This window comes from Vicugna pacos, chromosome 9 (assembly GCF_048564905.1).
Source record: "Vicugna pacos chromosome 9, VicPac4, whole genome shotgun sequence".
NCBI classification, from domain to species: domain Eukaryota; kingdom Metazoa; phylum Chordata; class Mammalia; order Artiodactyla; family Camelidae; genus Vicugna; species Vicugna pacos.
This window is the reverse complement of record NC_132995.1, coordinates 58733540-58759161: the sequence shown is the minus strand read 5'-3', so window position 1 is coordinate 58759161 and position 25622 is coordinate 58733540. Positions and strand designations below refer to the sequence as shown.

The following is a 25622-nucleotide window of genomic DNA, read 5'->3' as shown; positions in this document are numbered from 1 at the left end:
AACAAATTCAAGCGTATACAAGTAGAAAGGATACAGAGGCCTTCTGAAAGGGATGAATTTTGGACATAAATAAGAATGTTACAGGTGTATAAGAAGGACAAGAGGAAATCAAAGCAAAAGAAATAGCAATATGAAGGATGAGAGGAAGAGTAGTTAAGAGAACTAGACCATGGTCTCTTCCTATAGGATGTAGTACATTATGTTGCAAAGTTTGGAGTTTTTTATATGGAAAATGGAACGGAGTTTAAGCAAGGAAAATAAGACTTTATTACTTAAAATGTGATATTTTAAAATGAAAAATTTACAAAAGGATATAAAGTATATGGTCTCCTAACTCAATCATCCATCTGCCCACTTGAAAAAGACGTTTGTTTTAGAAAGATCATTAGATGTAAATCAGAACACGTGAGGCTATTGAAGCTATTAAATAGCCGAGGTGAGAGATGGGACATTTTCTTAGACTGAAAGTTTCAGTTGTAGACTTTTAGATTAGATCTAACACCTGTCCTAAGAAAGATATCCATAACTTTATCATTTTAGCAGTAATAAAATGTCTCCTACTTCATGCAAATGTAAATTAATGATGTCAAAGACCAAGCTGCTTTGGTTGATAAAAAGGTTAGAAATAAATTATTCAAAATTCAGGCAACCTGGATTCAGCATAATTAATAGTCCACAGACTGTAGTAGTACATCAAGAACTTTAATCAGTGACAGGTCAACTGTGGGTTAGAAATAGGAAATGACAAATGGAGACAGATAAGACTTAACATTAAGTTATGAAATCATAGAATTTAGAGCTGGGGTGAAGTGAAAAGAGCATTTAGTTTCAACACAGTAGTTTGAGGCCTATAAAAGCAATCAAAATTATAAGGAAAAGTTTAAAAAATGACCTAGTTTCTGTATTAGATATACATAATTTATATCAATGCATAAATCACATAAATTCTTAGCATCTTATTTTTTTTCCTTTTGCTTTCTTTTTTACCCTATTCCCCTGTCTAAACACATCAGGATCCCCTTCCGCCAAGTCCCCCTCTCTTGGGTAACCCTTGACAAGAACCTAACATGTATCCTTCCCTATTTTTATCCATGACAGATAGATAGAGATATAATGTATTTAGTTCGATATAATTTTACATATGCATGCATACATACAGGGTTCTCTGATCATGGTTAATTTACAAAAATGAGATAATGTGTACTTTTCAGAGTCTTGCTCATTCAATATCTCATGGAAATCTCTCTAAAACATGGTATAGTTCCAATTCATTCTTTTAAATTGCTGTGTAATAGTTCATAGATGTACCATAATTCAGCTATTTATCTACTAGAATATGGTAGAGACTTTTATGATCACCTGTATCCAGTTCTTCCTCACTTCCAGGCACAGGAGAAGATTTTACTACCCCACTCACCTTGGTAAGGCTATATGATAAGTTCTGGCCAATAGATTTTAGGTAGAAATGATGTGTACTAATTACTTCTGTACCAGAGAATTTGGTTAATGGTATGAGACCCTTTATTACACTCTTTCTCCTGCTGCAGCAATTTGTGATGTTACAAATGATGAAACTTCTGTCATCCTAGGTCTATGAGTGAAAATTGCATGTAATAAAGTTCTCTGATTAGCCCATCATGGTCATATAGAATGAATAAGAAATAAGACTGAGGTGGTAAGCCCCTGTGAGTTTAAGGTTGCTTGTTATTGTTGGCATAATCTATGACTGACATAATGGGAATTTTCTTTGTTTCCAGTTTTATGCACTATGAACAATGCTAATGTTAGTGCTTTTATTTCTGTGGGCTAAATTATTAACTTGGAATTCTCAGGCCTATGGAGAGAGAGAGATATATCTGTATCTATATCTATATATATATATATATTTAAATTTTTAATAGATGTTGCCTAGGAATGATAGTAAGAAAAATGCAATTACTGGTATGGAAATATATATTAAATATATAAGTCATTATATAAACAAAAGTTGAAAATATATTCTATGACAAAAATTAATTCTACAAACTGAATATTATTTTCTTATAAAACTGCTAACCAAGTGATAAAACTGTAGTGCAGGTCATCTAATTATTCTAATAATTTCCAAATAATTTTATTTTAAAAATCATTGCTGTGTTATTTGCTTGATGTATCTGTTTGTAGTTAAAAGAAGCCTGTGTAGGAACTATTTGTCAAGGGAAAATGCATCATTTTTTTCCCAATGACTTTCCCAGTAGATTGATAGTCATTAAATGACCTAGTCTTAATAAGTAGAAAATTTCTCTTTCTTCCAGCAATATTGTTCATAGTGCCGAACCCTCTCTCAACTTACACTAAATTAAGAACTATTACATTAAAAGTTTTCTCGCTCTTATAATAGTATCTGAGATTTTTGTACATCCTGTTGATCAGCTAAATCACAAATATAATTTATTGGATTATCCTGTTTAGTTAAGTCAAAACTAATTCTGCAGGCCAGACCACAGGTGATATGATGTGTATGTTAAAAGTATGGGGTTTGTTTGGTTGACTGAGTTTGGAGTCCTAGCTCTGCCATTCAAGTTCCGAATAACTTCTCTGTGGTTCAGCTTTCTGGTCTGTAAAATGGTGATAATTATAAATAGAGAAAATGAGTTAACAGACATTTTGAAAGGTGTCTAGCACAGAGCAAGTGCTAATAATTATTATCTCTCATTTTTATTAATAAAATCAATGTTATGAATGCCCATGATAGGGGGACTTTCAGTGGGTTTTAATGAATTTGACTCCCTACATAAAGGTGAAAATTCAACAGAGACAGTGAAAAAGGAGGACTTGTACTCTAGATGTTCCCTAGTTCTCAATTGGCCCTGTGGACTCTCTCTATCCTCAGAAGCCCCCTTCCTGTCCTAGGGGTACGTGAAATGTCAGCAGAATCCATATTGCCAAGCTGGTGCTTGCTGTAGCTATTACGATTACCCACCTGCTTCTCCCAGGTCCTTTGAAAACAGAAGTTAACTCGTAGGCTGCAATTCCTACAGATGGACATGTGAGGGCCTCCTAAGACAGCTGTGGCCAGTAATAGGTGGCCACAATCTGTGAAAGACCAGATTGGCATGGAGCATTGGTCTTCTGGTGCCAGCTCTACTGATTGAGTGCTTTCTGCCTTGCTGAGGTCTGCGTCTGCTTTGAAGGATTCATGGAATGGTATTTGGTACATATAGGAGTCAAGGCAGGTTAGCTGGCAAACCAGCAAGTAGTTGGACCCAAGGATGGCCCCCTAACATTCTGGTGCTCTGGACCCAGAAAGAGAGCATGCGTGTAGCATAGTCTGACCCTCCAGAAACCCTGTGGCAGAAGCAAGATAATGATGCCTAGGGAGGTGGAAATTTTTGTCTAATGAATTTGATTCCTGAAACCTTAATAAACTCACCTGCTAGTTCCAGTAGCATGTTTGTAGATTCCTTACAATTTTCTGTGTAGATGATCATGTCATATGTGGATAAAGACATTTTTACATCTTCAGTCTGTATGATTTTTTTCCCTTTTTTATTGCCTTATTATACAGGCTTGTACAATGTTGTATACAAATGGTGACAGTGGACATCCTTGCCTTTTTCCCAATTGCTTCACCTTAAGTATGATGCTAGATATCTTTTATCATATTAAAGAAATTCATTCTATTACTAGTTTTCTGGATAATTTAAACATGAACGAATGTTGAATTTTCTCAAGCTTTTTCTACATATTTTGAGATGAATATATGGTATTTCATTTTTAGTCTGTTGACATGCTGAATTAGATTAATTGATTTTTGAGTGTTAATGCAACTTTGCATTCCTGGGATAAACCTCACTTGGTCATGATATATTATCCTTTTTATATATTATTGGCTTTGATTTGCTTAAGTTTTTATGAAGAATTTTTGCATCTTTACATTTTTTGAGAGAGGGACATTAATCCCTAGTTTTCTTTTTTGTAATGTTTTTGTCTGGTTTGCTGTCAAGGTAATGCTGATCTTATAACATTGATTGAGGTGTGTTCTCTCATCAACTTTTGGAAAGACTTTGTGTCAAGTTGGTATTATTTCTTTCTTAAATGTTTGATAGAATTCACTGGTGAAATATCTGGGAATGAAATTCTCTTTCAGTAATATATTTAATTATCAAACAAATTTATTTGATAAAGATGTGGCTAGAGTATTTCTTCTTGAGTCAGTTTTGGTAATTTGTATCTTTCATAAAATTTATCTTTTATTCTAAGTGATTCAATGTTTTGGCAATAAAGTTTAAAGTATTCTCTTATGATAATTTTAATGTCTGTAGAATCTGTTGTGAGGACTCTGTATCATTCCTGATTTTGGTGATTTGTGTCTTTCTTTTTCTTTTGACTAGTCTACTTAGATGTTTATAGATTTTGTTGATGTTTTCCAAGAAAATTTTTGATTTTATTGCATTTTCTATTGATTTTCATCTGTTTTCTATTTATTTGACTTCTGTTCTCATCTTTATTTTTTCCTTTATTTTTCTTACTTTGGGTTTAATCTGCTTTTTCTTTTAAGGTAGGAGCTTAAATAATTGAATTTAGACCTTTTCTTGTATATACATTAAGGCTGTACATTTTTCTTTAAGCACTACATTAGCTGCATTCCACAAATTTTGATATGTTGTGTTTTGATTTCTATTTAAAGTATTTCTTAATTTCCCTTGTGGTTTTTTTCTTTGAACCATTTTATATTAAAAGTGCATTGTTTAATTTCCAAATATTTTTCAAGATATCCTCTGTTGTTGATATTCAGTTTGATTGTCTTTTGGTCAGAACTTATACTCAGTATCATTACAATCTTTAAAAACTTTTTGACTGTTGTTTTATAGCCCAGAATATAGTCTATCTTGGTGAATGTCCCATATGCACTCATGTGTATTTGTAAAGAATGTGCATTTTGCTATTGGTGGATCAATATTCTAAATATGTCAATTAGGACAAATTGGCTTACAGGATTGTTCAAGTTTTCTATATCCTTTCTGCTATTTTATGTACTTATTATTTCAATTACTAAGAGAAAAGAGTTGACATTTTCAACTAAAATTGTAGATTATTTCTCCTTTTAATTCTATCAGCGTTTGTTTCATATACTTTTAAGTTTGTTTTTAGTTGTACGTACATTTAGGGTTGCTTTTTTGTTCTTGATGAACTCACTCCTTAATAATTGTAAAATGTCCCTTTTTATTCACTTCTCTGAAATTTACTTTGATATTAGTATAGCCATTATAGCTTTCTTTTAATTAATGTTTGCATATTGTATCTTTTTCCATACTTTTGTTTTCAATCTGTTGTGTCTCTATGTGTAAACTGGGTTTACCTATAGACACAATACAGTCAGTCTTGATTTTTAAATCAAATCTGATCATCTTTGCTTTATAATTTGAAATATTAAACCATTTATGTATTTTTAAAATTGAAGTAGATTTGGTTTACAATATTGTATTAGTTATAAGTGTACAATGTAGTTATTCAGTTTTTTGTATATTATATTCCATTATAGGTTATTACAAGCTATTGGATATAATCTCTTATGCTGTACAGTAAACCCTTGTTGCTTATGTATTTTTATACATAGTAGTTTGTATCTGTTAATCCCATAGACCTAATTTGTTCCTCCCCCACCCCCCTCTTCTTTGGTAACCATAAGCTTTTTTTCCTATGTCTGTGAGACTATTTCTGCTTTATATATAGATTCATTGTATTATTTTTTAGATTCCACATATAAGTGGTATCATATAGTATTTGTCTTTGACTTACTTCACTAGGCATAATATTCTCTGGGTCCACCCATGTTTCTGCAAATGGCAATGTTTCATTCTTTTTTATGCTGAATAATATTCATTATATATTACACACACACACACACACACACACACACACACACACCCATATCTTCTTAATCCAGTCATCTGTTGATGGGCACTTGGATTGCTTCCATGTCATGCCTATTGTAAATAGTACTGCTATTAACATTGGGATGCATGTATCTTTTGAATTTGTTAAACTGTTTACATTTAAAATAATTATTAATGTACTTGAGTTTAGGTTTACCATCTTGCCACTTATTTTGTTTGTTCCATTTGTTCTTTGTACCTTTTTTTCTCTGTTTCTACAGGACTACCTTGGAGATAATAAAGGTTCAGTTGCAGACCACTGCAATATAAAAATATCAAAATAAAGTGAGTTATACAAATTCTTTGGTTTCCCAATGCATATAAAAGTTATGTTTATACTATACTGTAGTCTATTAAGTGTGCAATAGCATTATGTCTAAAAAACCAATATATATACCCTGATTTTAAAATAATGCTATTGACAAAATGGCACTAATAGATTTGCTTGACACAGGGCTGCCACAAACCTTCAATTTGTAAAAACTGCACTATCTGTGAAGGGCAGTAAATTGAAGCACAATAAAATAAAGTATGCCTATATTTTCTTTTGGATTATTTTAATGTTGTCATGATTCCATTTTATTTTTATCACGGGCTTTTTAAAAAGTAACAGACTAATTTTTAGAGTAGTTTTAGGTTTATAGCAAAATTGAATGGAAAATACAAAAATTTCCCATATATACATGGCGCCACATTATTTATAATCTCCCCCTCCACCAATATCCTACACCAGAGTGATGTTTGTTATAAGTGATGAACCTTTAGCAACATATTGTTATCATCCAAATTTCATAGTTTACATTAGGGTTCACTTTTGGTGGTATATATTCTATGGATTTTGACAAATGTGTAATGACATGTACCCACCATTATGGTATCATACAGAATATTATCATTACCCTAAAAATCCTTTGTGCTTTGCCCACTCATCCCTTTCTCCCCTAATCCCTGGTAACTACTGATCTTTTTAATGTCTCCATAGTTTTGCCTTTTCCATGATGTCATATAGTTGGAATCATATAGTATGTAGCCTTTATGTAGTGAAAGTGCCTTCTTTCACTTAGTAATATACATTTAAGGTTCTTCCATAACTTTTCATGGCTTGATAGAGCATTTCTTTTTAGTGCTGAATAATTTTCCATTGTCTGGATGTACCCCAATTTGTTTACATTTTCACCTCTTGAAGTACATATTGGTTGCTTCCAAGTTTTGACAGTCATAGACTAAGCTGCTGTAAACATCCATGTGGAATTTTCTGTGTGGAAAAGCTTTTAAACTCCTTTGGGTAAATACTAATCGGCATGATTGTTCGGTCTTATAGTAATGGTTGTTTAGTTTTGTAATAAACTGCCAATTTGTCTTCAAAAGTGGATGTATTATTTTGCATTTCCACCAGCAATTAATGAGAGTTCCTGTTGCTTCACATTCTTGTCAGCATTTGCTGTTGCCAGTGTTTTGGATTTTGGCCATTCTAATAAGTATGTAGTGGTTTCTTGTTTTTTAATTGCAATTTCCTGATGACATATAATGTGAAACATCTTTTCATATGTTGTTTGCCATCTGTATGTCTTCTCTGGTGATGTGTCTGTTCAGGTCTTTTGTCCATCTTCAAATCAGGTTGTTAGTTTTCTTATTGTCAAGTATTAATATTCTTTGAATATTTCAGATAACAATGGTTTATCTGATATGACTTTTGTAAATATTTTCTCCCAGTCTGTGTCTTCTCATTCTTTTAAACTATTGTGTTTTTAGCCATACTATTATTTTTGGTGGTTGCTCTAGGATTTTCAATATACATCTTCAGTTTATCATAGTTTACCTACTAATAATGTTATAGCACTTTACACATAGTATAAAAATCTTACAGAAATATATTTCCATTCCTCATTCCTGTCCTTTGTTCTATTCCTGACATACAATATATTTCGGCATATGTTTTAAACACTACATTGTTAATATTTTTGCATTAAGTTTTCAGTTGTCTTTTTTAAAGTTATGAGAAATTCACAAAATAAAAATAAACATTTTTAAATGAACAGTTCTGTTGCACTTAATACATTCACGGTGTTTTGCAAACTCTACCTTTATCTAGGTTCCAAATCATTTTATCACCCCAAGAGGATATCCTTTACCCACTAAGCTGTTATTCCCCATTTCCCACTCCCCCAACCTCTGGTAACCACCAGTGTGTTTTCTGTCTCTATAAATTCACCTATTCTGTTTATTTCAAAGAAGTAGAATCATACCATATGTAATCTTTTCTGTCTAGCTACTTTCACTTCAGTTGTTTTTTTACACACATGTGGTGAAGGAAGTTAACTATATTATTGGTTTATTATTCCTTAGCTACCACAGATTAATTTACTAACAATCATCTATTGACTTTTGCATATAACAATACTGTGAACTTCTTTTATAGTAAAAGTTCTACTAAACAAAGATGAGAAAAGTTAAAATATTTTTTGGTGAGATTAATAACATTGTTGATTAGTTGCTGAGAAGTGGTTACACATGTTATTGTGAGTACAGTTAATACTGCTCATATTATTCAGCCAGAGAAATAATATCTAATTACCAGGAGGTTATATAAAGTAACAAAAACAGAGTGAAAGATATTATACCAAGGCTAGAGAAATAAGTTTTGATATATAGGAAAGAAAACTTGATACTGATCTGACTTTTTAACACTATGAATTTTATTACAGAAAACATTAGCAATTCCTATTAATATTTATATATAACCTTAATTTAAAAATGTTTTGAAATGGAGGGGACAGGCATGTATAAATTCATATAAATCTCATATTAGGGGCTTTTTGACCAGTTACCAAAAGAGAGATGCAAATTGACATAAGTTTTATACATATTAAATCAAAATTGTCTCTCTACTTCAGAGCTTCAAGATAATAAAATGATCAATGTGCATATTAGGTCCAGCTCTACCTGCTATCAATTGTCAGTATTGTTTAAGAAAAGAACATTGAAAGGAGTTTAATAAACAAAGAGATTTTGTTTCAAATTGCAGACTATTGTAATTTGACTCTTAGAGATAACTCAGACTTCAGATGAATAAACTGATGTTTAAAAAATATCTGTTGCATAGGATTTTAGAATTTTATGGAACTAGAGCATCTTGCAAGCTAGAAAAGTACCTACTCTTTGAGGAGGGGAAAGTATTAGAAGGTCTGATCCATATTCCAATGCCACTTCTCTGTTTAGCTAATTGAAGATTGTGGATGGTTTTTTTTTTTTCCCTTTGAGAATGCATTAACATTTTAATGTAATAAAAAGGGTTTTAGGAAACTTGGATTTTAGCTTGCCTGTAAGTATAGAACATTGGAGCAGTTAATAACCTCTCTATGTATAGAATCATACAACTCTGGGATTAGCATCTGTGTGTTCACTTACTCGTGCATTCAGTAAATATTTACTGAACATATAATATATACAATAGGCTGGTTTGAACTCTGAGGGTACTGTGATGACCATGACAAATAACCCCCTCCATTTATGGTACTTACATTCTATTTGGAAAAGGAGAAACAGAGAAAAATGTATAAACAAATATCAAAAAGTTATTAAGTACTATGAACAAAGAATGAAATTGTGGGATGAAAAGTGATAGGGGCAATGTGATACGTTAGATTTGGTGGTCAGGGAAGGCTTTTCTGAGAAAATAATTTTTAAGCTGAGATAATGAGGAAGCCATTTGGTGATTGGTGAAAGAGCTCTTCATAATGAACAAACAGCAAATGTAAAAGCCCTATTGCAAGAAAAGCTTAGAATGTTCAAAGGAAAATAGTGAGTAAAAGAGTGAAGTAGTGATATGATATGAATCCTGAGGAGTAGGCACAGATCATTTCTATCTATTGAATTTTAAAAACAGCTTTGTTAGGGTATGACTGACATACAATAAACTGCATGTGTTAGTTTCCTGGGGCTGCTGTAATAAAGTACCACAAACTAAATGGTTAAACATCAAAAATGTATCTTCTCACAGTTCTAGAGGCTAGAAGTCCAAGATAAGGTATTGGTAGGGAAGGGTCTTGCTTCTCTGAAGGTGCTGGGAAAGGGTCTGTTCTAGGTCTGTCTCCTAGCTTCTGGAATTTCCTCTCCTTGTGGTAACATAATTCCAGTCTTTACATGGCATTCTCCCTGCTCATAAGTCTGTGTCCAAATTTCCCCTTTTTATAAGGATACCAATCATTGTTTTAGTGGCCTAACCTACTGCAGTATGACCTCATCTCAATTAATTTCATCTGAAATGCACTATCTCCCAAATAAGATCTCATTCTGAGCCACTAGAGGTTGGGACTTCAACATATGAATTTTGGGTATACACAATTCAAACCATGACACTGCATTTATTTAAAGAGCTATTTACCATTTGATAGGTTTATATGTGTATATCCTATGAAATCATCACAATCAAGATAATGGACACATTCATCACCCCTAAAATTTCCTATGCCTCTTTGTAATCCCTCTTTCTTGCTCTTCCTTGCCTCCCCTATTGCCAGGCAATCACTAATTGGCTGGGTTCCCCTTTCTCCATATCCTCTCCTGCACTTATTATTTGTAGACTTTTTAGTAATGGTCATTCTGACTGGTGTGAGGTGATACAACATTGTAGTTTTGACTTGCATTTCTCTAATAGTGATGTTGAGCATCTTTTCATGTACCTATTGGCCATCTGGATGTATTCTTTGGAGAAATGTCTATTTAGGTCTTTGGCCCATTTTTTGATTGGGTTTATATATATATACATATATTAAGCTGTATGAGTATTTGAATATTTTGGAAATTAATCCTTGGACAGTCTCATCATTTGCAAATATTTTCTCCCATTCCATAGGCTGTCTTTTTGTTTGGGTTGTGATTTCCTTTTCTGTTCAAAAGCTTTAAGTTTAATCAGGTCCCATTTGCTTATTTGTGCTTTAATTTCCATTACTCTAGGAGATGGATTGAAAATAATATTACTGTGGTTTACGTCAAAGAGTGTCTTGCCTATGTTTTCTGCTAGAAGTTTTAGTGTGTCTGGTCTTACGTTCAGATCTTTAATCCATTTTGAGTTTATCTTTGTATATCATGTTAGAGATTGTTCTAATTTCATTCTTTTACATGAAGTTGTCCAGTTTTCCCAGCACCACTTTTTGAAAAGAATGTCTTTTCCGCATTGTATATTCTTACCTCCTTTGTTGTAGATTAAGTACATGGGTTTATTTCTGGGCTTTCTATCCTATTCCATTGACCTATGTGTCTGATTTTGTGTTGGTACCATACTGTTTTGATTACTGTAGCTTTGTACTGTAGTCTGAATCAGAGAGTGTGATTCCTCCTGCTCGTTCTTGTTTCTCAAGGTTGTTTTGGCTATTCAGGGTCTTTTGTATTTCCAAACAAATTAAACATTTTTTTTGTTTCAGTTCTGTGAAACATGTCATCGGTAATTTAATAGGGATTACATTGACTCTGTGTGTTACCTTGGATACTATGGCCATTTTAACAATATTGATGGTTCCAAACCAAGAACATGGTATATATTTCCATCTGTTTCTGTTGTCTTGTGTTCAGTTTCTTTCATCAGTGTCTTATAATTTTTGGAGTACATTTTTTTTGCCTCTTTATGTAGGTTTATTCTTATGTTTTTTATTCTTTTTGATGCAGTGATAAATGAGATTGTTTCCTTAATTTTTCTTTCTGATATTTCATTGTTACTGTATAGAAATGCAACAGATTTCTGTATTTTAATTTTGTATCCTGCAACTTTACTGAATTCATTGATGAGCTCTAGTAGTTTTCTGGATTCATCCTTTGGATTTTCTATTCATTGGCCTATAGTTGTTCATAGTAGCCTCTTATGATCACATATTTCTATGGAGTTGGTTGTAACTTCTCATTTTTCATTTCTCATTTTATTGATTCATGCCCTCTCTTTCTCTTGATGAGCCCCTGAAGATTTATCAAGTTTTTATCTTTTCAGAGAGTCAGCTTTTAATTTCATTGATCTTTTTAATTGTTTTTAAAGTCTCTTTCATTTATTGCTACTCTGATCTTTATGATTTCTTTTCTTGTACTAACTTAAGGTTTTGTTGTTCTTCTTTCTCTAGTTGCTTTAGGTGTAAGGTTAGGTTGTTTATTTGAGATTTTTCTTATTCCCTGAGGTAAGCTTGTATTACTATAAATTTCTATGTTAGGACTGCATTTACTGCATCCCATAGGTTTTGGATCATCTTGTTTTCATTTTGAGTGTCTGTAGGTCTTTTTTGATTTCTTCAGTAATCCACTGGTTGTTTCATAGCATATTGTTTATCCTTTATGTGTTTGTGGGTTTTGCTGTGTTTTTTTTTTTCACTTGTAGTTGATTCCTAATCTCTAGTGCTGTGGTTAGAAAAGATGCTTGATATGATTTCAGTTTTCTTAAATTTACCAAGGCTTGCTTTGTGGCCCAGTATATTGTCTATCCTGGAGAATGTTCCATGTGCATTTGAAAGGAATGTACAGTCTGCTGCTTTCAGATGGAATGCTCTATAAATATCAACTAAGTCTATCTGGTCTAAAATGTCCGTTAAGGCTTGTGTTTCCTTATTGATTTTGGATGATTTGTCCATTGATATAAATGAGGGTGTTAAGGTCTCCCTCTATTTTTGTGTTACTGTCAATTTCCCCTTTATGTCTTTTCATATTTGCTTATATATTGAGGTGCTCCTATATTAAGTGCATATATATTTACAATTATTATATCTTCTTTTTGTATTGATCCTTTGATCATTGTGTAGTGTCCATCTTTGTCTCCTGCAACAGTCTTTGTTTTAAAGTCTATTTTTTCTGATATAAGTATTGCTTCTTTTGATTTCCATTTGTGTGGTATGCCTTTTTCCATCCCCTCACTTTCAGTCTGCATGTGTCTCTAGATCTGGGATGAATCTCTTGTAAGCATCAAACATGTGGGACTTGTTTTTGTATCCATTCAGCCAGTCTGTATCTTTTGTTTGGAACATTTTGTCCATTTACATTTCAGATAATTATTGATATGTATATTCTTATTGCCATTTTGTTAATTGTTTTGGATTTGTTTTTGTAGGGTTTTTTTTCTTATTCCTCTCTTGTTCTCTTGTAATTTGGTGACTATCTTTAGCATTATGTTTAGATTCCTTTTTTTTGTGTGTGTATCTCAATTATAGATTTTTGGTTTGTGGTTACTATGAAGTTTTGGTATAGCAGTCTATATATATACTTGATTGCATTAGGTTGCTGATCTCTTAACTTCAAATGCATTTTAAATACCCTGCATTTGTACTCACCTTCCCTCATCATTACTATTTTTGATATCATATTTTACATTTAATTGTTTTGTGTATCCCTTAACTGCTTAATGTGGGTACAGATGATTTTACTACTTTTGTCTTTTAATCTTCCTCCTAGTTTGTGTGTGAATGATTTCCTACCTTTACTGTATATTTGCCTTTACCAGTAAGCTTTTCCACTTGGTAGTTTTCTTGTTTCTAGTTGTGGCCTTTTCTTTTCTGCCTTGGGAAGTTCCTTCAGCTTTTGTTGTAAAGCTGGTTTGGTATGCTGAACTCTTTTGGATTTTGCTTATCTGTAAAGTTTTTGATTTCTCCATCAAATTTGAATGAGAGCTTTGCTGGGTAGAGTATTCTTGATTGTAGGTTTTTCTCTTTGATCATTTTAAACATATTGTGCAACTCCCTTCTGGACTACAGAGTTTCTGCTGAAAAATCAGCTGATAACCTTATGAGAGTTCCCTTCTATGTTATTTGTTGCTTTTTCCTTGTTACTTTTAATATTCTGTCTTTAATTTTTGTCATTTTAATTATAATATGTCCAGGTGTGTTCCTCTGAGGGTTAATCCTGTATGGGACTCTCTGTACTTCCTGAACATGGGTGACTATTTCCTTTCCTAAGTTAGGGAAGTTTTCAGCTATTATCTCTTAAAATATTTTTCAGGTACTTTCTCTCTCTCTTCTCCTTCTTCAACCACTATAATGGGAATATTAGTGTGTTTAATGTTGTCTCAGAGTTCTTTTAAACTGTCCTCATACAGGGTTTTCATTCTTTTTTTTTTTTCTTTTTTCTGTTCTGTGGTAGTGATTTCCACTACTCTGTCTTCTAGCTCACAGATCTGTTCTTCTGTCTCATTTAGTCTACTATTGGTTCCTTCTAATGTATTATTATATTCTTCAACTTTGTTTGGTTGTTCTTTATATTTTCTAACTCTTTGCTAGAAACTTCTAATTTCTTGCTCTGTGCATCTATTCTTCTCCCAAGTTCTCTGATCACCTTTACAATCATTACTCTGAACTCTTTCTCGAGTGGACTGCCTATCTCCACATCACTTAGTTGTTCTGGGATTTTATCTTGTTCCTTTGTCTGAAACATATTTCTCTGCTGCCTCATTTTTCCTAAATTTCAGTTTGTATTTTTATGTATGTGGTAGGTTAGTTATGTTTCTCAATCTTGGAGGAGTGGCTCCTCTCTGTAGGAGACATCCTATGCATCATAGCAGCCAAGGGCCAGGGGCTAGGTGGTCCCAGGGCAGAGTCTGGCCTGCATTTGTGGACTTGTTCCACAGGCTGCAGGTTGGTAGTTTTCCTGCTTCTGGTATCTACTCCCTGGTGAGTGAGGCTGGTCAAGACGTTTCTGCAGGTTTCTGGGTAGGAGAGTCTGGTGTCTGCCCACTGGTGGATGCAGCTGTGTCTTGGCCCTCTGGTGAGCAAGGCTCTGTTTAGGGGCATGTCTAGAGGCAGCTGTGGGCTCAGGAAGTCTTTAGGCAGCCTATCTGCTGATGGGTGGGGATGTCAGCAGATAGGCTAGTCAGTTGTTTCTCTTGGGGTGTTCCAGTACTGGAACTTACAGGCTGTTGGGTGGGGCCAGGTCTTAGTGCTAATGACCCAAGAAAGACGTATATCTCCAGGAAGAAGAGTTCATGCAGATGAGTATTCCCTGATCTGTCCTCCACCATGTCTATGTCCCCAGGGTGGTCCACAGCTTCCCCTCCCCCCTCCTGAGGAGACCCTCTAAGAACAGCAGGTAGGTCTGACCCAGGCTCCTATGAAATTACTGCTTTCACCTGTGGTCCCGGTGAGCACAAGATTTTGCATCCCTTAAGAGTAACATCTGCCTCCCCCAACCCCATGGAGCTCCTGCAATTAAACCCTACTAGACTTCAAAGCCAAATACTCTGCAGGCTCCTCTTGCTGCTGCCAGACACTCAGGCTGAGGATCCCGATGTGGGGCTCAGAACTGTCACTCCTGTTAAGAACCTCTGCAATGCAATTATTCTCCAGTTTGTGGGCCACCCACCCAGGGAGTATGAGATTTGATTATATTGTGAATCAGACCCTCCTACCTGTTTTGTTGTGGTTTCTTCTTTATGCTTTCAGTTATGGAAGATCTTTTCTAGTAGGTTCCTGTCTTCTTTATCAATAGTGGTTCTGTAGTTAGTTGTGATTTTGGTGTGTTTGTGAGAGGAGGTGAGCTCTGGCTCCTTCTAATCCACCATCTTGTTATCTTCCCTGAATGCATCTTTTTGAATTAGTATTTTCATTTGGGTTTATTCCCAGAAGTGAAAAAGATGGATCATATAGTGTCATTCTTAATTTTTTGAGGGATCCCCATATTGTATTCCATAGTGGCTGCACCAGTTTACCTTCCTACCAACAGTGTCTGAAGGTTCCCCTTTCTTCACATACCCTCCAACACTTGTTATTTCTTGTCTTTTTGATTGTATGTGGGATCAGCCATTCTGATGGGTGTGAGGTGGTATCTCATAGTGGTTTTGATTTGCATTTCTCTATTAACCAGTGATGGTGAACATATTTTCACGTGCCTGTTGGTTATTTGTATGTCTTTTCTTGAAAAATGCTGATCAAGTTCTCTGCCCATTTTTTAATAGGGGTTTTTTTTAATGTTAAACTGTATGAGTTCTTTATATTTTTTTGGATATTAACTCCTTGTCAGATATATCATTTGCAAATATCTTCTTCCGTTTGATAGGTTGTTTTTTTATTTTTGTTTTGGTTTCCTTTGCTGTGAAGAAGATTTTTAGTTTGATTAGTCCCATTTGTGTATTTTCACTTTTGTTTTTCTTGCCTGAGGATACATATACAGAAAAATATTGCTAAGACCATTGTCAAAGAACGTACTGCCTGAGTTTTCTTCTAGGACTTTTATGGTATCAGGTCTTACATCTAAGTCTTTAATCTATTTTGAGTTAATTTTTGTGTATGGTGTAATATAATGGTCTAATTTCATTCTTTTGTGTGTGGCTATTCAATTTTCCGAACTCTATGTATTGCATGGGATATCTTTTCCACCCTTCACTTTCAACCTATGAGTGTCCTTAAAGCTTAAGTGAGTTTCTTGTAGGCAGCATATTATTGAGTCTTTTTTTTTTGATCCATTCAGCCACACTATATCTTTTAAGTTGAGAATTTAAACCATTACATGTAGAGTAATTATTGATACTTAAGAATTTACTATTACCATTTTGTTGTTTTCTGACTGTTTTGTAGTTCTTTTGTTTCCTTTCTTCCTCTCTTGCCATCTTTGTGATTTGTTAACTTTTTGTAGTTGTTTTGATTCTTTTTTCTTTATCATTTGTGTATCTATTATAGGTTTTTCTTTGTGATTACCATGAAGCTCATATAAATATCTCATATTTATAAGTCTATTTTAAGCTGGTAACAACTTAAATTGCATAAAAACATTCTACAAATGTACTTGCTTTCCCCACTTTATGTTGTTGATATCCCCATTTATGTCTTTGTATATTGTATATTTATTAACAAAATATTGTAGCCACAGGTATTTTCAACAAGTCTGTCTTTTAATTTATATTCTGGAGTTCAATATGATTTACATATTATTCAGCCCCAGAATTCCTGTTTTTTTTTTTAATGATTTCTGTCTCATTATTGAAGTTCTCTCTTTTTCATGTATTATTTTCCTGAGTTCACTGAGTTGTTTATCTTATTTCCTTGAATCTTGATGAGTTTCTTTAAAATAATTATTTTTAATTCTTTTTCAGTAACTCACAAACTTCCATTTGTCTGGCATCAGTAATTGGAAAATTATTGTGTTCATTTGGTGGTGTCATAGTTTGAAGTCTTTTGTCTACTAATTTTATTATGTGTACAATTTCTGGGTCAGTTTCAATTGATTAATTTTTTCTTCATCATGAATTGTATTTTCTTGCTTTTTTGTATGACCAGTAATTTGTTTATTGAATGCCACATATTATGGATTATAATTTTGGGTACCAGATATTATAATTTTTTATTGAAGTATAGTTGATTTGCAATATTATGCTAGTTTCATGTGTACAATATAGTGACTCAATATTTAATGTTCTTAAATATTGTCTATATTCCCTATGCTGTACAACACATCCTTGCAACTTATTTATTTTATACATAGTAGTTTGTACCTTTTAATCCCCTACTCCTATCTTATCCCTACTTCCCCTCCTCTCCCAGCTGGTAAGCACTAGTGTGTTCTCCACATCTACTGTATTTCTATAAATATCATTCACCTTTGTTATTTGACTCAGTTCTGTTACTTACAAAGAGTTGATCCTTTTGGGTCTAGCTTTTAAGTTTTGCCAGGCAGGATCAGAATAGCATTTAGTCTAGGGCTAATTTTCCCCCCAAAGTGAGGCAAAACCTTTATATGACCAAATTTCCCATGAATTAGGAGAGTTTTCACTATTGCTTGTTGGAACAGGTGCTATTCCTATATCTGTCTGAGTGCTGTCCTTTTTAACCTTTCAGAAGTTTATTTCCTCAGTCTCATCCAGTTTCCTCACATTTATGAGTTTATCAGTTTTCAGCTAAATACTCAGAGATACTCTACAGATCTCCAGAATTTACTCTCTGAGCAGTTCTCTCTTCTGCAATATTCTTCTTTGTGAACTGTAGGTGCCTGGAGCTCTGTGAATTTCCATGTCCTTCTGTTCATTTTGGGGACATTTTTGCCTCTGCCCTGGTAGCCCTCCCTGCACCAGTAGGCTAGAAACTTTCTCCAGGGAGTAAGCTATAGATACTTTGTTTGTTTCCCATCTCTCTACGGTCACTTTCCTTTGTTGCCTAATGTCCAATGTGTATAGTACTATTGTTTCATATATCATGTCTTGTTTATAGTTATTTTACATGGGAAAGTAAATCTAGGCCAGAAGTGAAAATTCAGTCTGGCTGAATTCTTTTAACACTATGAGATCATATACATGAGAGCATTTTTGAAAAGAAAACTATTACTGAAGTGTATGATATTTGTTATTGTTCTTCTAGTAATAGGCCAAGTGTATATCAGTTACCTATTATGTGTATATATATTTCCCAGAGATTGTATTTAAATCTATTAGAAACTGAGCTCCCGAATCAATACTTTATACAACAGAGTCACTAACTCCATTAAAAACAAACATCTAACATTCTCACAGTTACCATACTCTTGTTTTAACATGGAATCACATGAAACAGGTTAAGTTTGACATCCTCGTTTCCACTTTCCCTGTTTTTATAGTTCTTCTCTTACTACATAGTAGCTCATAGTCCCAAGATTTGAAGGTTTCTAGAACGGCTTTTCCTGATATATATCCCAGATTCTTCCTTGACCTCCCAATCTTCCCTCCAGGGAGACTCACCTATACCAGGCCTCGTTTTTTCCCATAACTTTTATTAATAATATAGACTAGGATAAATGAAGACTAATGAGGTTGTTAAATAATATCTATGATTTATTGAGCATCTACCGTGTGCCAGATGTTCTATATGTTTTCTCTAATTCTTTTAAGACTACTAACTATGAGAAAGATCTTGTGGAATCAGAGAAGGCTTTGCAGAGGGGTTCTTTCTCAGTTAAATCATAAAGAATGAGTAGGAGTTGGGTAACATAAGACATGGAATGAGGGATCAGGCAGATGTTCCAGATAGAGGGAATGACATATGAAAAACATATGAAAAGACTTAGAGACAAGAGAGAATGTAACTGATTTGAGGAACTCAGTTCAATGTGGCTGAAAAACATAGGAAGTGGAGAAAAGGTAGGGAAGATGGGGGAGGGGTGGGAAACAGTGAAAGATAAAACTAGAGAGAAAAAATAGATTGTGAGTGACTTTGTAAATAATAATAATCTAAGTTGGGGCTTTTTTTACTAGGGGCAATGATGTATTCTCATTGAGCTTTTGACATATTACTTTTGTTACAGTAAGGTAAATGGGTTAAAAGGGATAAAATTGGATTATAGCTGTAGGATGGAGGTAAGTGTGTTGATTCCAAAAATTCAGTAATTATCCATGCACTCCCTCAATCATGTATGCATTCAACAAATACAGTAATTGCCTACTATGTACTAGGTGCTATAGCTAATTATTTTTAAAATAAATGAATACCGAGTTATTTTAAATTAGCTATCATTTGTTGAGCATTTATTATATGCCAGACACTGTGTTAAGTATTTTACACAAACACTGATAATTCCTTTAAATAGGTAAAGAAACTGAAGTAAAGAGCTCAGTTTACTGAACATGCAAATGTTGTGTAGCTAGTAAATGGCAGAGCCAGGATTTGATCTCAGTTTGACATCAACAGATTTGGCCATTTACTTACATGACTATTGTTTCCCACATGTAAATTTTATTCCTTTTTAAATCCAAAGAAAAAACAATTGCCCTGGATTACCATAAGGAAGTTGCCTTTGCTTTATAGATGGGTAATAATTTTATATATTTCTAAGTGAGCATTTAGGTAAACTTTGGGGAACTCAAGCCCCAAATAAAATTTTATTCCTAAGATTTACTTAGATGATGTTAAGGGTTTTTTGTTTTGATTGTGTTTTTTTTCAAAATTCTATGTACATCTTTTTAAAATATTAATAGATATTAATAAAGGATATATTTAAAAGGTTAATTTTATTTTGAAATAGGAGAAAGGAAAATTCATACTGCAATAATGTCAGAGTTTCCAGAGGAAGATGTTGTGAAATTGTTTGTCTAAACACATTTTATTTGGGGCTCTGTATGAATTTTCAATAGATGTTTCTTAGATAAGAAGCCAGTAATTCAAATGTGATTATATAAACAAGAAGATCAGAGAGGAATTATCCTGAAGGGTATAAAATGAACCAAGAGATTTTAGTCTGGGTTGTTACAGCATCAGCTCACCAATGCAAAGTAAGGTAGGTGTCTACACTGAGAAGGCTTTGTGAAATGAAATGTTGCTATTCTGAATTTCTTTCATTTTCATCATTTTAGCATTTATTTAAAAATGGTTAGATGCTCAGTGATAATTTGCTCTGATAGGCTCTAGAAATTCTAATTACTGCCCTAAATTGTTCAATGGTGGGTTAAGATGAGTGAACTATATACATAAGGATAAGAAAATATTTTACTGACTTCAAGGAAGAGGAAAAATTGGTCCATTCCCTAATGAAGGCTGTTTGATGTTCATGGCCTTCCCTTCCTTATTTACATTTGATTCAAATATTTTAATCAGTTGAATAATCTGTGTATTAAATCCTGTCAATTACCAATGATTATCTTTGATGATAATATTTTCCTTTCTCCTATTTCAAGAAAACTTAGAGTAAATTCTGTTTGGGGCACCTGCAGAGGTAATTTACTCTGCATCATTTTAGTTATAGCTAAACCCCCTTGGATAGTGTCCAATGCATACACCACCTACCTTATAGTACTTTTTGCTCTCTAGAAAAATACATTGCTTTAGTGAGGTTTCTGGATTGTTCACAGGGTAGACAATTGATTCTTTTCATAATACAGTAAGGGATTTGGAGAGAAAAGATTGGTGAAGAAAATTAGTTGAGAAGAGAGAAATGTGTTTAAGAATGGAGGTTAAAAAAAAGAGTGAAGATAGTGAGAACAAAAAAGTGAGAGAAAAGGTTGGGTAAGGGGCAAAGGAAAGAGGGCATTTTGGAATAAAGAAAAATGTTGGAAGTGTAGACATAGGTGGTCATGGCACTGAAAAATTTACTTCTCATTTAAGGCCAGAAATTATACTTCTGTGTTTAGGTGCTCAGTAAATCATTTATGATGATTTTAACAGAGGCAATTAAGTTGCAGAGGGTAAGAATTCAGGTGACAGTAAGAGAAATTGTGGCAGATCGTATCGGGAAGTATTAACTAACAATGATTTGTATATACAGTATTATATAGTTACATAGTCCTCTGTGGCATTCCAAGTGCTTCACATGTATTGTTTTATTCTTATCATGATTTTAGGAAGGACTATATGGAAAAGTGGAGGCACAAAGATACTAAATTTCTCAGTTACAAACAATTGCAGTAAAATCTAGAAGCAGAATTCTAGATCATTAACTCTTAGACCAGGGATCTGACACTAATTTATCACAAAGGATTGTAGTCTATTTGTGCTGAAAATGTCTTCCTAATCATCTTCTGGTTCTAAGCCTTCCTTTTACAGCTGAAGAAATTGAGGCCCAGAAAGATTTTTGTGGCTGAAGTTTTACTATTTGCAATAAAGGAGAAAGAATAATTCTTACTTTCTTTACAAAGTTATCAGCTATTGTTGCTGATAATACAGCAGTTGTAATTTTTCTTTTTGTTAGAGTTTTACATTTATAAGAGGAACTTGAGAAAAATATACAGTGTCCATAATGAATATGCTAATAATAGGTAAAACTTTCAAAACTTTTTTATTGTACAGCTTTAAAAGGGTCAGGTGTATTTGTTTCTTTCTGTTTTGCAGATGGGGAAATAAGGCCCAGATAGATTTAATATCTTGGTTGATTTCTCATAGATTTGTGGGAGATTTTGAAATAGAATTCTGTTCCTTAACTCCAGGACCCATATTCTCATTAGTAGGTTACCTATCTACCTATTTTATATAGATCATAGAGCTAAAAGTTAAAATATGTGAAGTTAATTATTTCCTATGGTGAAAAATCCAGCAGCTGGCTGACTAGACAGGCAAGAACCATATGATCATGACGGGTGAGTATTTTACATCATTTACTCAGTTTTTTTTTAAAATCCTACAGAGGATCCTCTAAGTCTATGGCTCTAAAATAATGGAACCAACTCTATACCACTGAGGGAGCTTACATTTGTGTGACAGTGAGAAAACCAGACTCCATGATCAAGCAGTGCTTGTATTTTTGCTCCCTAGTTGAAATACCAAAAAACCTCCAAGAATGCTTGGATATGCAACATTTTATTTGAAAGAGTTCACCAGAAAACCCTTCTTAATGGATTAGTTCACTTCCTTGTCTATATAGAAGAAACCATTGACTATTTTTGGTCTCAGAGTCACAATTTTGACCCTTTGAAAGCACTTAAAACAATATGTACTTTTTTGTAAATACATCTTTTTATTTATCTTGAGTGAATATTTGAGTGGAATTGCTGGGTCATCAGTTAAGTACATGTTTAATTTTATAAGAAACTATCAAACTGGTTTTCAAAATATTTGTATGTACCATTTTACAATCCCACCAGCAGCATATGAGGGTTCTAGTTGCTCAGCATCATCACCAATACTTGGTGTTATGAGTCAAACAATATGTATTTTTATTTTTAGTGTTCATAGTTACATAGTTATCTCCTTCAGTAGACTATCAGCCCTTGAGGTCAAATACCATAGCTTATCCATTTTGTATCTCTCAGTGCCTGGTTCAAATGCTCAGTATATGTTTATCTAATTTATCTGCAACTCTCATTCTACTCATAGGAGACTGGTTGGAATGACCACTAATCTCTGGAAGTTGACGTTTAAAATAAATACATGGTAGCTTGTTGAATGTGGTTTCATTTTTTCTTACAAGTTGATTAAAGATAAAAATTTTTGTTAACTGATACTGAGTCTTTGAGATTTCAGTTAATGGAAGTTTTAATGTATGCAGCTTAAGATGCTATTGGGATATAATTGATAGATTTGAGAAAATCTTGATATATTTTTGATGTTTGAATAACAATGTTTAATAAATTATAATTTATAATAGAATAATAAAACATGTTTGTGTTCAAAGATAATGCTACTCCATTAAGATGTCTATTTTCTTTTCTGACAATGATACTTGAAAAGGAAAAAAATCCAAATATACCTAGCTAACTGTACCATATTTCTAAGATGAAAAAAATCTTCTTAATCTTTGAAGTGATCAACTTACAACCAAAAGTCTGGAACTTGATTACTCTCTCTCATTAGCGAAATTAAATAAGTCATAACATTACCTATCTCATGACAATGTCCAGTTGACGTTGGACACACTCTTCCTCAGGCAGGATTTGTTGAGATACATGTTCTCCTTCCTGAGGCATAGTGGATCCTTTTGTCTCCCATGCAGCTGAAACTTATTTTACTTTCCTGGCTAGCCTACGATGGACCTGTCATCCCTGATTATATCACTCTCATTCTGTCAACCTATATTTTTGCCTCCATAATCTTCTTAAGATAATGAATTTCATATAATTTCTGAGTAAAATAACTTTATTTTCCCAACTCTATTTCTTTCAGTCTTAAAGGAATATCCTAAGCGTTGAGGAGGGTGGGGGTTTAGATTTCTGGGTTAGCTGCTTAACATTAGTGGTAATTTTAGTTGACCATTTTGGATTTTCTCTAGCCTCATCTTGCCTTTCTTGACAGGCAATATATAGCACATATACAAGATTTTTTACATTGAGCCGGTCCTGAAGTTTGATTATGCATTTTCTTGGTTTCTTTGCCCTTTCTGATTATGACCAGTTCGTTAACTTTTTAAGCTATTTAATGAAAATTTTTAGAAAACCACATTTCTGAGAAAACCTTTACTGAAGTCTTTTAACTTACTTTTTATAGTGATAAAGGCAGATATTTCAGTTGTTTCCATTGAATGAATTATTTTCTACTTAATTAACATATGTGTCTCTGCCATTTTTCTGTGGTGTTTCAAGCTTGCCATTTCATTGCCCAGTGGAGCTAAATGGCACTTGCAAGCAGGACCTTCACTATGTGAGCTCTGACACTATGGAGTATATGAATCACAGCCACATCTAAGTGTATAAAGAAAGGTTATTGAGAATATTTACTATGTAAAAACATCTAATATAGGGCCTAGGACAAAGTAGGCATTCAATAAATACATGTATATACACATACACACATTGTAGCTCTTTCCAAATGCCCCTTCTGAATGTCCTAAAGGATACATGTAATAGATACTTTAATTTTATCTTTGATTTAGCATGACTGCTATCTTCCTGATGTCCGTGCTTTTTGGCCTTGCATGTGGGCAAGCAATGTCTTTTTGTATTCCAACTGAGTATATGATGCATGTCGAAAGGAAAGAGTGTGCTTACTGCCTAACTATCAACACCACCATCTGTGCTGGATATTGTATGACACGGGTATGTAGTTCACCTCACTTCCTTTAGCTATAAATTAGAAAATGCTAGACTCAGAAAGAAAATAAGATAAACCACAAGCTTATTTCTAAAATCTAATGGTTATTGGCTCCCTAGAGGTAGAGTGCACAGATCACATTATCTACTCAACAGTATTGATACAGATAATTTTATAACAGTTTTACTTCCAGAATTTATTTAAACTTTATCTTATTCTCATGATATAGGATAAAACAGAGGGAGTGTCACTTTTTTCTCTATGGGATTTAATGTAGGTATGTTGGGTTGTTATTCAGGAACAGAGCTAAGAAATCCTCCTCTAGTCCTATTTGTGACAAAGGAATATAAGTGAATTAATTTTTATCTGCTCCCATTATCTGTATGTTCCTAAAGCCTTATCACATTATGCTCCTTTTTTCCTTCTCTCCTCAGGATTTCAATGGCAAGCTGTTTCTTCCCAAATTTGCTCTGTCCCAGGATGTTTGTACTTATAGAGACTTCATGTACAAGACTGTAGAAATACCAGGATGCCCACACCATGTTACTCCTTATTTCTCCTACCCTGTAGCTGTGAGCTGTAAGTGTGGCAAGTGTGATACAGACTACAGTGACTGTATACAGGAGGCCGTCAAGATGAACTACTGCACCAAACCTCAGAAACCCCATGTGGTGGGATTGTCTATCTAACTTCAATAGTGATGTAATTTGCAATTTGGTTCAATATGTTTACCTGGAATAAAACTAATAAAATATCAATATATTTCACACCTTGTGTACATTTGAGTACTAGTTCATCCATACCCACACCCATTCATGTATTAGAGAGCTTAAGGGCTTTAGAAGAAAAGGTGAGTAAAAGAGCCATTCCAGCTCATATGAAGGATGGTTTCCACATGAAAGGGCAGAGTGCAGGTAAAATGGAGAACAGGGATGTGAAATACTAATGAAAGCCAGCCTTAAGCAGGTGCTTTTAACAGAGGGCCACGAGTTTTGTCTTGACCTAGAAAATGAATAAGGGAAGGCTACAGAGTAATGTGATCAGCAGCTGAAGAAACATATAACATCAGGGTACTGGAGACACCTACTTCCATAGGCTGACACAGGGCTGGAGTGGAGGTGGAGAGTAAGGAATATGTGAAAACTGCAATATACTACTTTATCCTGTCATTCAAATGCACAAGATAAAACTTAACCAAAACTCAGTAAACAGTATATTCTAATCTCTTTAATTACTCTGGTGGGCCAACTGACTTATGAAAGTTATACTCCAAAAGCCTAGAAAAGAGGCCATGATCATTTTACACGTAGAACTCTAAATCCTTTGTAGTCTT

The 25622-nt window shown here is 33.8% G+C and overlaps 1 protein-coding gene across 1 annotated transcript; it reads left to right on the top strand.

Annotated features, from left to right (window-relative positions):
• The first annotated feature begins 24129 nt into the window (after positions 1-24129).
• TSHB (thyroid stimulating hormone subunit beta) lies at positions 24130-25055 on the top strand. Its single transcript, XM_031680531.2, has 2 exons — positions 24130-24294; positions 24724-25055. Exons 1-2 carry the CDS (start codon positions 24133-24135, stop codon positions 24976-24978), a joined length of 417 nt encoding a protein of 138 aa, XP_031536391.1. The 5' UTR covers positions 24130-24132; the 3' UTR covers positions 24979-25055.
• The last annotated feature ends 567 nt before the right edge of the window (positions 25056-25622 follow it).